Source organism: Lycorma delicatula, chromosome 2 (assembly GCF_047948215.1).
Source record: "Lycorma delicatula isolate Av1 chromosome 2, ASM4794821v1, whole genome shotgun sequence".
In the NCBI taxonomy this organism is placed as follows: domain Eukaryota; kingdom Metazoa; phylum Arthropoda; class Insecta; order Hemiptera; family Fulgoridae; genus Lycorma; species Lycorma delicatula.
The window spans coordinates 51,499,990-51,517,024 of NC_134456.1; the positions used below are offsets into that span (position 1 = coordinate 51,499,990).

Sequence of the window (17,035 nt, forward strand, 5' to 3'; positions counted from 1 at the left end):
CGTAGCTTTATATAGAAGTGAAACTTGGACGATCGGAGTACCTGAGAAGAAAAGATTAGAAGCTTTTGAAACGTGGTGCTGTATTAGAATGTTAAAAATCAGATGGGTGGATAAAGTGACAAATGAAGAGGTGTTGTGGCAAATAGATGAAGAAAGAAGCATTTAGAAAAATATAGTTAAAAGAAGAGACAGACTTATAGGCCATATATTAAGGCATCCTGGAATAGTCGCTTTAATATTGGAGGGACAGGTAGAAGGAAAAAATTGTGCAGACAGGCAACATTTGTAGTATGTAAAACAGATTGTTAGGGATATAGGATGTAGGGGGTATACCGAAATGAAACGACTAGCACTAGATAGGGAATCTTGGAGAGCTGCATCAAACCAGTCAAATGACTGAAATGAAGAAAAAAAGTCATTGAGATGTTTGCAATGTCACGTTCCTTCAATCGGAATTGTGAATTTTTGTGATGATTTCATCAATTATTTGATCATTGATAATTTGTTCTCAATTTTCTGTTAATTGTACAGTTATCTCAATTCATTTGCTTGAGTGAATGAAGTTAGATTTAAGCATTTCTTTTCTACCCTTTCTTTTCTTAGATTACTTTGTTAAGTATCTTATCAACAATTTATTTATATGTATTGTGTATGTAACACTGTTATCATTGTTTTAGTTTTAAATATTGTTTTTTATTTATCTTGTGTACATTCATTCAAGTAGAATTTTATAGTGCAAAATTCTAATTTTGGAGAAAATGACAGTGATTATTAGTGCAATGGAAAAGTGAATAAAAATGAAGTCTGAGAAACTAATAGAAAAATTACATTAGAAGTGATGTAGTGTATTCAGTAAAATTCCACCAAATATATTACGTTAGTTCTAATTTTCTGTTAAGTAAGTAAATAATGCTAAATTACTTTTTTTAAATTATATTTTGATGTTTGTAAATGCCGGTCCTAAAATGTAACTAATTCAGTTTTTTTTTTTATTTTGTAGAATAATTTGCTAATTAATTAGCATTGTTTTTTATTGTCTTAGTATTTTTTTTTTTTTTTTTTTTTTTTTAATTTTGTAGGAGAGAAGGGTTATGTGGTAATTACATATGCGGCAGATCTCCAGAAAAACATGAAGAACCAGATGTATCAAATTTGGAAGTCGACGATGAGTTTTTTAATGAAAAACTGTGGCCAGTTCTTGCTGACAGGGTACCTGCTTTTGAAAACTTAAAAGTAAGCTAAATGTTTATATTTTATTATTTTTAATGCATGGTTCTACAGAAAAAAATGGTTGATAATTAAACAATTAAACCAAGGTTATAAATTAAAATATATGTAGTTTTTAAATTAAAAATACAGCAATATATATATTTACATCATATTTGTATATATGATCCAGATAGGGAAAACGAACCTCTTGTCTCAAACTGAGCAATTTTTGGCATCATGCTTATCTGAAAGAGCATAAAATTCTGAATAATTTAATAGCAAATTCATAATACTGCATTAATGAAACCTACATTAAATTTATTCAAGGATTTAAAAAACCCTCATTTTGAGAAAAAAGCAATCAAAGTTTAATTAACAGTTTTCTTACCTTAAATGAGTGTTAAAGATGATAAAATTATACTAGAGGAAGGATAGGAACTAGCAGAAATCACTGATTCAACAAATTAGATGCTTGGTTCACAAAAAGAGAAGAAAATTAGAATAAATATTTCAGTCATCAAGATTAATTAAAATTTATTCAAAGCATATTAAGGGATGCCTTGAAAATTTGTATTCAGAAGATTGCAAATACATGTATATGTATTAAAAGTACAAGAGGTCTGGTTTTATTTACATATAGTGCAATCCAGATGTAGATTTCTGTAGAGCTTCCAGATAAAAAACCCCCAAAAAGACTAGAAAAAAGAGTCTCCAAATGGATCTAAGGGCTGAGGTGATTCCTCTCCACCACAAAATCACATTCAAAATACTGTCTCCATGTACTTCATATATTTAAAGATCCATGCTCTTTGTTTGGGTTTAGTGAGCATTTACCAAAACTCAAAATTTCACCAATGAAGAAGAAGAAGAAGAGTGTAAAGTGAGAAAGTAATGATATGTTCATTGAAATACTATATAAATAAGATATCATACACAATACAGTACAGTCGAGTACAATACACAATACACATCACCATAAAATCGAGTACTTCAAGTTGTCCCCCAAACAGCTTATTACATCTTCCCAAAATCACTGATCCCCAGAAATGTGTACTTATGGAAGTATCTATCCAAACTGTAAACCAGATTTCAGTCAGATTCCCAGTGGAAGGCAAAAAAAAAAAAGAAGCTGACAACACAGTTGTAGGACATTCCCAGAACACAGCTTTAGCCGTGTAAAGGTCCTATTGTGGAAATTGTGAGTTGTTTGTGATGCACAGCTTAACACACAACTTAGTTTAAAATAATTATCATTTTATTTAAATATATTTTTTTATTTATTTAAATCAATGATTCTAACTAAAGTGCACGCGCATACCATATTAAATTCACCCAGATGTGGCAGTATTAGCGGCGATGGTCAGCACTAACTAAACTAATATAATTTCACAACTTACATACAACAAATTTTGCTTGTATGATTGGCAGACTGGTCTAGCCACAAAGCTTAACATACCAAGTACCGAGTCAACCGGGTGTTCAAGTTTGAGACCCAGCTAGACAGAATTACTTTTTTACACATTAAATATTATTCATCTATTTAATTGTACCACCACCTGTGACATCACAACATAGCAGATGACTACAACTGCATTTTTTGAGGTTGGAGTAGAATTTTGCAAAAAAGGTATTTGCAGATTTTATTTTTTAATTTTTAACATGTGCCTAAGAAAAATATGACCTTAATTAGGTGAAATCTTGAGATACTGAAGGTGACCTTGCTCTACAGCCTTACCACCTTGACCTTTAAAGTTGAAAATTTCATGGCATCAATGCTCCATTTTATAAATAATCTGACCAAGTTTGGTCAAAATTGGTCTAGTAGTTCTGGAGATATAAGGTGATTTAGAGGCCAGCACTGAACACACACACGTACATATGAAAATTAACATCTAGAAAATTTCCTTCTGGTTTTTTTTGGTTTTTTAAGTTCCTTAAGTATCAAAATGTCAAGATCTGGTGAAAACCGCATATCCCTTTCCCTTGTAGAACTGTAACTCTGCAATAGTGCTACCTAGTCAGGAATGTAAAATTTATTAATTTCTAAATTTATTATTTGAAGCAAGTAATATATTTTATGAAATATGTAAAAATTAATTAAACGTACAAAAGTAACATTATTTTTCAGTAGAATTTGAATAGCATATTTAGAAAATTATTTGAAATGCATCTTTTGTAATAAATATATTGTCTATAAAAAAAATTATATGTATATATTGGTAGATCCGGCGACTTAACTATCTGGTCCGAAGTACAATGAAACGTGATAGATTTTAGAGCAAATATGGACTGTTGATGATGAAATAAAACAACTCCTTGTTGTCTTTGAATTGTTATGTTTAATATGTCGTTACTGTTGACACAAAACTAACATGACAGACTAAATTGACAATAATAAATGCTAACATAACTAGACTTGAACATTATCAAGTATAATACTAGTAACACTAATTGTTCATCCGTACGAAATGAAAAATATGACTGCTCTTTGCAGGATTCGGGCGCCAAATAAATACAGGTTACTTATACGATCATTACCGTTCCTTACAGCATCATGATGTAGAACATCATATGATCAGAGTTTGCCAGGAAGCTCTAGCTCTCGCTAGGTAGCAACACCAGACAACTAAAAGTGGAACATAACACACCGCCCACCAATTATGATTATCTTAATTATAATTTTATTAAATTACACAAAACGAACTTAACATAGAGAATAAGAAGTGATATGTAAAATTAACTACACACTTTCAAGGTTTAAACTAAAGTTAATTCAACAATACGATGTTGATGAGAATAATGTTTACTCCATTGCATAAAGTTGCATTATTTCCAATGAATTCAAATCTAGGGTTGGGTCTTGTTGTTTGTTACAGGCTTGGTAAATTTATTACTCTGTTTCGTATTGGGCTTGTCATATGTGTATCTGTTTGATTATCTTTGTTTGGTTTATTATGTCCGCTCTCAAGTCTGGCGTCAGTCAGACGGGCGGTTCTGTCATCTTAATTAGTGACCGCGTGTTTCATATCTCGCATTATTTATTGCTGCCTTCACACACACCCTTTTTCTTTCGTTCCCATACTAATACATGCACACATCTCTTGTCTTTTACACACACTTTCTCACCATAACCTTAAAAAAAATTAAATGAAATTATGAAATAAACATAACTTAATTCTATACAGAAATTATGCAAGTAATATAGGCTGAAAACAACGTATCCATTCTAATTATTTATTAGAATAAATACACTCTCTCCTGTCCACTGCCAAGGTTTGCTTCCCCCTACTTCTCACCACGCCACCATTTTGGCTTTCTAGTTCAGAGTTTCATGTTATGCGGATCCACAAGGCAGATCCTCCAGCCTTGGAGGATCAGCTTGCAATTGTCTCTCTCGTATAATGTTTAAATACATTCATGCTCTCATAAACGTTGTGGTATTTCTCTGTCAAAATATTCTCTTGTTCTACTCGTCAGTGTTTCGTGATTTCACCTATCTCTATGTTTTGTTTTGCCTCGTTTCTTTGTTAAGTTAATCTTCAAATTCAGTATTTTACGTCTCTGTTGAAAGTGTTTCAATCACTACAAACTGCCAATTCTATCGACGCCAAATCTTCTCCAGCTGCTGATTTACATTTTCATCGATGCAAATTCTCTCCAAACTCGTTGCTACATATCTGAGATGCTACATATTATTCAACTTCTAATCACAAATTGTTACCTCTGTAATTTTGGATTCGCCATTGTAGACTACGCCAAGGATAAACTGTATGGATATGTGCACTTCAATTTCACGAGTTCATTTTTTACCAATATTCATGTGTGATTAAGGCATGTTCAAATCATTCATTATTTATTATAGCAAACAGTTACGTTATTAGTAAAATTTGTGAAATATTCAGTTAATTGTACATTATGCATTTCAATTTCAAGTTTGTTTAAAAAACCATTTCTTCACTCGTGTAGTCACGACAGGTGGCTTAGATAAGGTTATGTTATTATTGTTCATGTGCAACATATTTTACGTGCTTACTTATTAAAATTTGTTTTTATTGTACTTGACTCTATCATTCAATTTAATGTAATTTGTTAATCGCAGAGATTAATTATTATCTACTCATGAACCGAATTCATATTACTTCTCTTAAATTCCAACACAAATAATACCATTTTGATCCAAAAGTGGGTTAAGAGAAAATAATTTGCTTTTCCTTGATACAGCAGATGTTTTCTTTAAATCGCTTAATTCTTTTGTAAAATTCAATTCTTGGGTTTGATGAACAAGAATTTCCAACGTTGAATTGATTTCTTCCATAGAAAGATCTGAATATACGATTATTTTGATTTTTTAAATTATGAAACAATGACAATATGAAAAGATGTTTAATGCTCATACAAATGAAGAAAATGGTTTAGAAAATTCTGCAGTTTCTGTTGTTTGAAGAGCAACTGAAAATACATTAGTTTTGCTAGACTTCTTCTCTTCCTTGAGAGAATCTGGCGGAATTATAAAAATGATAGATTGATTGGATGGCCAAGCGTTCTCATCTTCTTTCAGAAAAGACGGACCATTCCACCATAGTTGTAATGAAGTTAATGCATCCAGCATACATCCATGTGACAAGATGTCTGCGAGGTTATCCCTTGAAGGAACGTACTTCCATAAGCAATCCTTAGTTAACTCTTGAATTTTTCACTCTATTTGCGATGAGTATCTTCCAACTGTTAAGAAGCAAAGACAACCAGTAAAGTACTACCTTAGTATCCGACCAAAAATGGATTGAATGAAATCTTATACCCAAAATACACTTAACCTTATTGAATAGAAGAGATAACAGAAGAGCGGCGTTCAACTCCAACCTTGGAATAGAGATTTGCTTGACAGGAGCAACACAACAAGTGGATTTCAACATGTTCATTACTATCAACAGATCTGATAAAAAGACAAGCACCATATGCGCTGCTACTTGCATCACAAAATCCATGTGATTGATACCTCTTACTGAAACTACTGATTTTAACTAATCTAGGAACCTTAAAATTACTTGACATGAGCTGAGAATACAGAGAATTCCATTTTTCAGCCAGCTGTGCGGGAAGAACTTCATCCCATTGAAGTTTAGCGCACCATAACTCTTGTATGAATACTTTAAATGGAACGATTGTAGAAGCGAGTAGACCTAAGGGATCGAACCATGAAGAAATAATTGACAAAATAGAACGTTTGGTGTAAGAAGCATCATTATCTTTTGGTTTGATTTGATAAATGAAATTATCCTCTTGAGGATTCCAATATAACCGAAGTGTTTTGATATTTTCATCCTTGTCTAATTTGATGAAGAAATTAGAATCGTTAAACATACCAGGCACGTTTGAATGACATTTATGCAGTGAAAGTCCGTATTTGTTAAGCAATAATGAAATATCATTGTATAATTCTTTTAACTGATTGATGTTGTCACAACCAGTGAGCAAATCATCAACGTAAAAATCTTGCTTGATTGATCGGCAAACTTCCCAGAAAAGAGGCTTCATTTTGATTAGAAATTTCAATCAAACATCTCATAGCTGTTTCTAAATTGTGTGGAATGATTTATGAGTTATTGTTATCGTACCAAAGGATTTTTTGCAATGGGAAGTCCTGAGGATTGATGCGAATTTGTCTATACATTTTAGGAATATCTCTTGATAGCGCATAGCTATGAGTTCTAAAACGAATTATGATTGAAAATAAATCTTGTTATACTACTGGACCTGTAGCAAGAATTGAATCGAGTGATTGGCCGTTGTTTTTGCTCTACTCTAGTTTTAGTAGTGGTGAAAGATTTATGAAATACTGCATGGTGAGGCAAATAAAAGGTTTCAGATGGAACCTTAGACTGGGATGAATCTATAGGTTGCATGTGATCTAATTCTTGATATTCCTTCATGAAATGGAACTTCCTTAAGTTTAGCGTTTTTCTGAAATCTACGATGTAATAAATTGAAATGATGTCTTGCATTTTCTTAAGAATCTCCTAAAGTGCAGTTTTCCTTATGAGGAAGAGATATAACAAATCTGCCTTTGTCATTATGAAAAGTATTTTCAGCAAAATGGATTTCGCAAAAGGATTCCTCCTTAGTCAGTAAACAATCTTCGATCTCTTCAGATCTCCTAAAGGACTCTAATTGAGAAGAAAGCTGTTCATTGCTAACAAAAAGAAATATTAAATCTAAATCATTTTTCCATTTACTAGCCTTAGTAGGGATTTGACCAGAGACTATGAAACCAAGACGAGTTTCTTGAAGTTTGGTATGATTAGAATTTTGAGTTAATTGAGCAGGCTTAAGCAACGAAAGATAATATTGAGCGCCTAGAAGAATATCGACTTGCCCATGAATATTAAAATTTGGATCGGCAAGAAAAAGTTGAGAAGGAATTTCCCAGTCGGTTATGTTTATAAAATCATTAGGTAACAAACCTGTAATAGATGGCAGTATATGACATTTTAAATTAAAATTAAAATTTTCATACCTAGAATTAATGTTTAAATCAACACTTAGCTTATGTAGTAAGTGCATTACTAAAACCTGAAATCGGCATTAAAACAGGTTTGGTTTGAAACCCAAGTTAGCAGTAAACCTTTCAGTACAAAATGAAATCATCGAAGCGAAATCAAGTAAGACCCTGGCTTGGATGAAATTACCTTTTTTATCATTTACATTAACTACAGCTTTTGCTAGTAAAACAGACTTGTTAGGTTCTGATTTTAAAGTACAATATGAACTATTAGCCGAAGGAGCTCGATTCGGCTTAGAAGATTTAATTGCTGGCTCTTGCAGCGTTTTATCTAAATGAATTAGCGTATGATGCTTTCGTGAACATTTTTTACATTTACGATTGCTTTGACACTTTTACACAACATGCCGTTTACTTAAACAATTAAGACATAATTTTTCTTCAGATACAAAATTTTTCCTTTCAATAACATTATAACTTAAAAATTTATTACATTGATACAATTTATGGTTGCTAGTTTTACATAATGCGCACATAAAATTATTAGAATTATTTACATCAAATACATTTTTACTAGAACTAGGTTATAAATAATCATATTTTTTTGCCACGAAAGCCTACATTAGACGTCTGTACCCTTTCATTACATTGAATCATGTCAGTGGATTCAAGTAGTTTACACTTACATTCTAAGAAAGAAATGAGTTGTTCTAACTTTGCAAATTCATTATTTTCCAATGTTCTTTCCCAGTCTCTTAAAGTATTTAAATTTAAATTTTGAGTAATTAACTGTATTATAATAAATTCTAAATAATCAATATTTAGATTGTTCAATGGATTAATGTTTGAATTAATTTGGTAAGTGAATTTAGATAAATTTGCAGAATTTTCCCTTTTTAATTGTTTTATATTAATAATTTCTAAAGCATGTTTTGCTGCAATTAGTCATTTATTGTCATAATGAGCTTTAAGTAATTTTATTGCAGTTTCATAATTTTCAGACGTTACTGATAAATTTTTTATTACATCAACTGTGTTACCTTTTAAGAAATTTGTAAGGTAGTAAAATTTTTCAACATTAGAAAATTCTTTTTGGTTATGAACTAAACTATTAAAAAGATCAAAAAGTTTATGCCAAGCTATCACATCACCGTGAAAGGGTTCAATTTGTATAGGTTTTAATGGAATTGTATTGGGTTTATTAATCGTTTTAATTGAATCAGTTACCTCTGAAATTTTGAAATGATTTTCTAGTTTTTTTTTGTTTTGAGGTTATCAAAAATATTGTCATATAGGTCCCTGACTTGTAAGTCTTTATCTGTTGCATCTTTATGCAACTCTATTTCAATTTGAACTTCAATAAATATTTTTTCATATTCTAATAGTTTGCCGAATTTAATAGTGAGTGAACATGTCAGAATCACCTGATTTGTAATTAAAATTGTCAATGAATGTTTTTGATTTAGCTATGCTGTTTTTAATAATACCTCATTTCTTAATTAAGTCCGTATATTCCATTTTTACTGGAATTATAATATTAACAGAGATAAAGTTAAATTGATTAGAAATTAAATTATCATAAGCTAATGCTGGTAGATATAAACAAGGTTGAATCTTATGTAGTATGGTTAGGTTATTGTCTATTATTAAAAGTCGAATGAACCAGATAACTAGAATGTATATACGATATGATTTCATGTGCTGGCTTAGACCTTCTTTTAGGTCAAAGCGAGCCAACATGTAATTTGAACTAACAAGTTCTTACAAAATGAAGCTTACAAAAAAAATTGGTCTTGCAGGATCGCAACATATACCTGCAGCAGTTACAGCCTCAAACTTAACCGTATATTGCAGACCATTGAAATATTTAATTTGAATATTTCACCAATCTTAATTGCACCTTGAATTTACACTTTTATGTCTCAAATGCACTGCTTATAAATAAATTATAAATACCGCTTGTCCCGGCAACTTGATTCGACCTTACGAATTCTGCGCAGAATCTTGTTTCTCGATTTGACAACTTGATCTAGGGACTTGATTTAAATATCCAGAGACAGAAGACCATGAACAAATGCAGTAGAGTGGCGAAATCCTGCTGCTTAATAATCTGGCCCAGAGGACCATGAAACGTATGTTAGATCCAGCGACTTAACTATCCGGCCCGGATTACCACAAAACGTTGTGGTAGATTTTAGAGCGAGTATGGACTGTAGATGATGTTGATGATGAAATAAAACAACTCCTTGTTGCCTTTGAATTGTTATGTTTAATATGTCGTTACACTTGACATAATAACTAACATGACAAACTAAACTGACAATAATAAATGCTAACATAACTAGACTTCAACATTATCAAGTATACTACTAGTAACACTAATTGTCCATCCGGACGAAATGAAAAATACGACTACTCTTTACAGGATTCAAACGCCGAATGAATACAGGTTAGTTATACAATCATGACCGCTCCTTGCGGCATCATGACATAGAACATCGTATGATCAGAGCTTGCTGGGAAGCTCTAGCTCTCGCTAGTTAACAGCACCAGACGACTAAAAGTGGAACGTAACATATATATATATATATATATAAATAATATACATATATATTCCAACTCTTGAAATATAAATATAATTAAGTTTGTTAAGGAATGTAAGTTTTTTAAAACATAGGCAGAAGAAAAATTACATAAGAATTTATTGTATAATTATATATAGTTGATCAATTACTCCTTTATATTATGTTTAAACAGTTTAATATTGTGTAGAAGATAAAGTCAATAGGCATTGTACATTTTTTGTGCAATCTATCACAAAATAATTCAGAGATATGACACGACGACTGATAAAGAAGTAAAAATAATAATGCATTTACAGATTGATACATCAGAAATTTGTGTACATTAAGAAAAAAAGTAAATATTGGTTACTTAAAGAAAACCTTCCCAGTCTTTTCTGACTACTTATAGTAAACATTATTTTATTACAGCCTTCGCAGATTTATCTTTAAAAAAATATTCAGTATCTACATAATAAACCTCCTGTCCAAATGGTAAAATATTATTGATTAGAATTACAATGTAAATAATAAGTTCTTAGAAATGAATACATGTATATTATATTTTTACAGGTTGTCAGTTCATGGGCTGGTTTTTATGATTATAATTATTATGATCAAAATGTAATTATTGGTAAGCATCCATACTGTTGGAATCTCTACTTCTGCACTGGTTGCAGCGGTCATGGTTAGTTTATTTATATTTTCTTAATTTTGTATACATATTTTTACATTCCACTTATTTTTAATTATACAGAACTTTTTCATGAAAATGTAGGAATTCTCAGTACTATGTACATTGTCCTTTTGGCTGTTAATATATCAAAAGAGATAAACCATGCTTTCCTGAATGGAAAATATTGTCCAAAACATTCACACCATAAACATATGAAATGTTTGAATATCTACTACAGCTACTGAAGACTTGACTTAAGTCATGTTCTCCAATTTTGTATGCTACTTTCAATATGAGCTTAACTTTAATGTTTTCTGTATCCTTGTGAACACTAAGAAAAAGCAAAGTTACTCAAGAAAGATGCTTGAATGATTCTTATTTAGAATGTTACAATGAATAACAAATATTTCACAATGTCACCTTGTGTAAAATTAGCCAACAACCACTACAGTTAATTGTTAAATGGATGATAGTAAATTTATTTGACGTTCCATGGTCAAAGGAAATTAACTCTAACCATTCTGAGTATGAATATCATCAATTAATGTTCTAAAAAAATATATATATTATTACTGGAATTAAATCTTTTAAGATTCATATTATTCATCTGTACTGTTAAATTGTATTTTAAATTCTATTAATGTAAACCACTTAGTACAGAATATAGGTCACCTAGACAGACTACCACAGACAGATCAACCACCTAGACAGACTTATAGGCCACATATTAAGGCATCATGGAATAGTCGCTTTGATTTGGAGGGACAGGTAGATAAGAAAAATTGTGCAAGCAGGCAACATTTGGAATATGTAAAACAAATTGTTAGGGATGTAAGATGTAGGGGTATACCAAAATGAAACGACTGGCACTAGATAGGGAATCCTGGAGAGCTGCATCAAACCAGTCAAATGACTGTAGACAAAAAAAGTATAAAATATTGAGATAAGACATATCTTACTGTAATTTTACTGTGAAAGTACTTACATGGGCTGCATTCTCAGTCATGATTGAAATAATTCAGTTACTGCATAATAAAAATTAAAAATAAAAATACTAGAATAATGAAAATTGCATATTAATTTGTTACACAAGTGCTGCTATCTTTTGCATTTTTTTTTTTATAAGAATTTCTTATAATTACTTTCATGGTAGGTAGGTAAGATATATCTTATGTCAATATTCTGTACTAGGTGGTTTATGTTAATAGAATTTAAAATATACATGTTTGTGGATATGATGTGCTTTTCTAGCATCACAAAACTTCTAATGTAGTGGTTACATACCATACAATCTGCATGTAGAACTTTACAGTTATAGCAAAATACTTACCTCACCATGTAACAAACAGATTAGAAATATATGTTCCATGTTGGTTGTTTCATTAATACTACCCCACATAAATATATATATTTATGTAGAATACATAATTATTACATTATTGTACTTACATTATACATTGGTACTTGATAAATATATCAAGTACCAATATATACAGGTGATTTTTTAGTCCTGTTACCCAATTGTTAATGTCTGGTAATTTTTTTCTAAGAAAGGGAAATTTTGTTTTGTGACACGAAGTTGGTAGCGCTACTCAACTGCTATAGATGATATGGCAGTGTGAGTTGATTCTCCTTGAGCTGTGTAAACCTTTGTGCCATTTCCGGTTGTGTTACGAACAGAATGTCTTTTACCATAGAACGAGTTTTCATTCTTGAACAATATTCTGCTACAAAATCATACGCGAGTGTAAAAGAATCATTTCACATTAAATTTGTTGTTGTTCCTTCGCCAGAAAAAATGTCAATTTCTAGGCTAGCAAACCGATTTCGAGAGACAGGTAGTGTTTGTGACAGAAAACGTAGTGGTCAACCAACTCGCTTGACAGATGACGTTTTAGAGAATGTGAAAATAAGATTGCTCAATTCTCCATGGAAAAGTTAACAAAAACTTTCCACGCAAGTTGGTTTGTCATATTCAAGTGTTCAGAAGGCTGCTAAAAAATTGAAATTGTATCCGTATCGCGTACGATTAGTCCAAGAGCTTCAACCTCCAGATTTAGACAAGCGATTGCAATATTGCCGTTGGTTTAGGTCTCTCGTAAATGATAACGGAATCGAATTTTTAAACAGTGTTCTTTAGTGATGAAGCTTGGATCCATCTCGATGGTTATGTGAACAGTCAAATTTGGGCGGTTGAAAATCCTAACACTTTACAAGACAAATCTTTGCATCCTGAAAAAATTGGTGTGTGGTGTCGTATAGTCAGACCCATATTCCTCAGACAGACAGTAAATGGTGAAGTATACAGGAATATTCTGTGCCAATTTGTGTCCCTCCTGGAACCTCAAGAACGTTATTGCTGGTTTCAGCAAGATGTACATGCCACACGTCCCATGAGATAGCGTCCCTTACGAGAAACCATGGATTTTCTGTAAGAGTTCTTTGATGATCGAATAATAAGCAAGGGCTTATGGCCTCCAAGGTCCCCAGACCTCACATCTCCTGACTACTTTTTGTGGGGCTATATTAAGTCTGAGGCCTTCAAAAACAATCCTCACACTATTGATGAACTTAAAGTCAATATTATAGACTTAATCACGAAAGAGTTCCATATAGTCTTTTTAAGAGTTCCAGTGCAACTCTTAAAAAGGTTTCTGTTAATATGCTGAAAAGAGTCCGTGCATGTATAGCCGCAAAGGGTGGGCATTTTGAGCATATTCTTTAATAATTATGTAAGTAATAGCTTTTTATTAAATCTCTTTTGTAAGTAACAAATACAGTTTTTTATTCCACCTAAATTCCCCTTTCTTAAATTACATTTAAAATTGGGTAACAGGACTAAAAAATCTCTCTGTAAAATATACCAATACAATATATGCATATATTTAAATATAATTGCTGTTAATACAATTTTTTTGTAGGTATACAACAAGCACCAGCACTTGGAAGAGCTGTTATGGAATTAATTGTAAATGGAAGATATTCTACCATAGACTTAAGCAACTTAAGTTTTAATCGATTAATAGATAATAAACCTATGCTTGAAAGGAATATAGTTTGATGCAGCATATTGTTTCATATTTCTTAAAATGTGTTACCATTTATTTGTATTATAACTAATTGTTAATAAAATTGATTGTTTTTTTTTTTGTTATTTATTTTATTTTTTATTCTTGCGAGACCATTTTTTTCTAATGTTGTACAAGAAATTATCAATGGATTTTTTTTTCAAGTATTGTGAAACCTCAGAAAGTTATACAGGAAAATGCTAAAAGGTTGTAATACAAAATTTCAAATTATATAATTTATTTAAAAGAATCTAAATTTTCAGTAATCATCTTTCAGTCCACAAGAACGTTTTGGAGTTTTAAATTCATGTTATAGTATTGAATGAAAATGATAAGTAGTAAAAAAATACTTTATTTTAAAACTGTTATTCTCTTCAACCCTAAAATATTATTGTAAATAGGGACTTATATATAGCACTCAGAGGGAGACTTTCAGTTTGTTCATCCTTCATGAAAATCTGTAAAATATTTTAAATATTCCGTAAAATGTTTTTTAAGATAGCTGATTTTCTACAATTATTAGAATCCAGAATTTTTATTAAAATATATATATATATATAAAATAGGTTACCAGATCTCAAATGTAGACTACTGTTTTTATGATAATTCTATTTCATAATAAAATCAGTTATGAGTACAGAGACATAAAACAAATTAATAAAAACTTATGTTTATTTCTAGTAATTATATTTTGCTATTTCTGATCTCAAACAAAAAGTTTAATTGCTATCTTTTTTTATCATTGCCTGCTTCTCTTTCATTCATTATCACTTTTGGCTGTTTCTTGCAATCATTTCTCAGCGCTATTTTCTACACTATATTATTATTCCTAGCAATCAGCATCAATATTGTCATTAACAGCAATTAACATACAAAAATTGAAGCTAATTCATTTTAGTTATTGAGTTTCTGTTCCATTTCTTTCCCATTTTTCAGGTTATCTTAATATACAAGTGTTTTTAAAATGATAAGTAACTTTACTTTTTTTTTTTAATAGTCATGGTGTACAAATCATACCATTAACATCTGACAAATAAGAGACTATCCAAATCATTCTTCAAACATCTCATATCTATTGTATTTTAGGTATATTTAATTTGTAAGTAAATATGGAATGCTCATAGTTTCGTCTTAGGTAAAGTTTAATAAATGATCTTTATTAATTATATTGGCTCTTAAAACAATACTATTTATAGTTTTTAAAAATATTTTGAATAATTAATTTTGATGTGTAAAAACATTTTAGCATGTGAATAATGCCAACAGGATTTGAACCCAGAACCTTATAAATGAAAGGCAGAAACACCTCTTCCAGTACAGAGGTTGAAGTTGTACTTAATAGTACTGCAGTTATGATTATAGGAAATTGATGAGAAAGATAATTTTTTTAATTACATATCTTAAATTACAGAGTTCTTACTGATTTAGGAATTTTCAAGGTAAGAATACAACTCTAAGCCATTTTATATTATCATCTGACTGAAAATGTATTCATTGAAAATCATTGATGCACATAAATATTGGGCAATTTCATTGGAATATGTAAAACAAATTGTTAGGGATATAGGATGTACAAGATATACTGAAATGAAATGACGCACTAGATAGGGGATACCATAAGGCCAAAAAAGGTATGTATCCTTCATATGGTCACTGTAGTCAAGTGTGCAGCACCTGCAACAAACCTGAAACATAAGAAAAGGAAGGGGAAGTGCTATATCTGGGAGTTGGCTTTTTCCTACAATCCTAACGCTGGAGGGAGTTGACTGATCACAAACCTTGATATTACCTTTTGGTTAATCTTAACTTCTGACTAGGAGTCTTCAGGTATTTTCATTCGGTGGTATTCCTGTACACCACCTAAAACAAAATGGGTTAGAATCTTACCTTCTGATTTTTGGAGTCTCCTCATGATTTCAGTCAGTGCATCATCTAAAAAAAAGGGACAACACATGACAGAGAGGCTTCCAACTTGATGTGGGTTAACTGATTTGTCGTAGCTTTGCCAATCACAGTGGTTTGTTAAGGACAGCGTGAAACCTATTCCTTATTCCCTGTGGGGTAAGATCCTCTCAACAGATATCATTGCAATGCTGGTGCTCAGACAGCAGCTCTCTCAAAGAATCTCCAAGCTGTGCCACACCCACTTACGATACGATCTTTATACCATCATCGCAGTGTAATGTGGCATTCTTAAAGTAACCCGATATCCAAATATTACACTGGTCAACATAAAATATGGAACTGAAGAGGAAGTAGATGTTCTATACAGTTCTTTATATACTGAATCTGAATTTTGAATTAGTCCATCACATAACGTTGTTAAGTTACAACGCCTTAAATGTATTTGTTGCATCATTTGTGGAACAAACAACACAAATAAGTTAGTAAGTCTGTATGTTTGCTTATTTACGTCTGATTTATATTGTGATGCTTGCTGTAGACCTATATTTGATACATAACAGTCGAATGATGTCAAACCAGACATGTCAGTGAGTCAAGTAATGGTAATTCAAAATGATGAAATCAGTATGAGCAGCTCTTAGTTTGACTTGCTGTGTTCTTTAGTTGTGGTAGTGGTTTTATCATACACATTATAAAGATTGTTTCTTAAGTGATGACATACATTTAGTGAAAGATTTTTATGACAGATGTAACATTTCAGTTTAATTTCATTCATTAAAACATTTTGAATTTTACAATTAATAAAAATCAAGCTTGTTATAATTCTCCAAATATTTTTTGTTACATTTGCAGAGAATTCACCATGAAAAGCAGTATCAAAGTAGCTGAAAACTGCTTACAAGCATTATTTTGACTGCCCCTTGGGAGACAGAAATAAATGCTGGGCAAAATATATAGCATGCATCAAGTCTATGTTAAACTAACCCAGTGGTTAAAAGGAAAAAAAGCCGTTTGGTATACCTATGATTTGGCAAGAGCCATTATGATGACTGCTGATTTTACTTAACACATGTTACTGGTTTCAATTCAAATAATAAAAGCAGTATTGCATACCCAA

The 17,035-nt window shown here is 31.2% G+C and overlaps 1 protein-coding gene across 2 annotated transcripts in view; it reads left to right on the forward strand.

Moving 5' to 3' along the window:
• LOC142318793 (FAD-dependent oxidoreductase domain-containing protein 1-like) overlaps positions 1 to 14,099 on the forward strand; it is a 56,655-nt gene extending 42,556 nt beyond the window's left edge. For both annotated transcript variants that reach the window (XM_075355277.1, XM_075355278.1), the window contains exons 7-9: positions 1,080 to 1,233; positions 10,843 to 10,957; positions 13,867 to 14,099. In XM_075355277.1, coding sequence (XP_075211392.1) covers positions 1,080 to 1,233; positions 10,843 to 10,957; positions 13,867 to 14,006 — 409 coding nt within the window. In that variant the 3' untranslated portion in view covers positions 14,007 to 14,099. The remainder of the gene's footprint in view (positions 1 to 1,079; positions 1,234 to 10,842; positions 10,958 to 13,866) is intronic.
• The last annotated feature ends 2,936 nt before the right edge of the window (positions 14,100 to 17,035 follow it).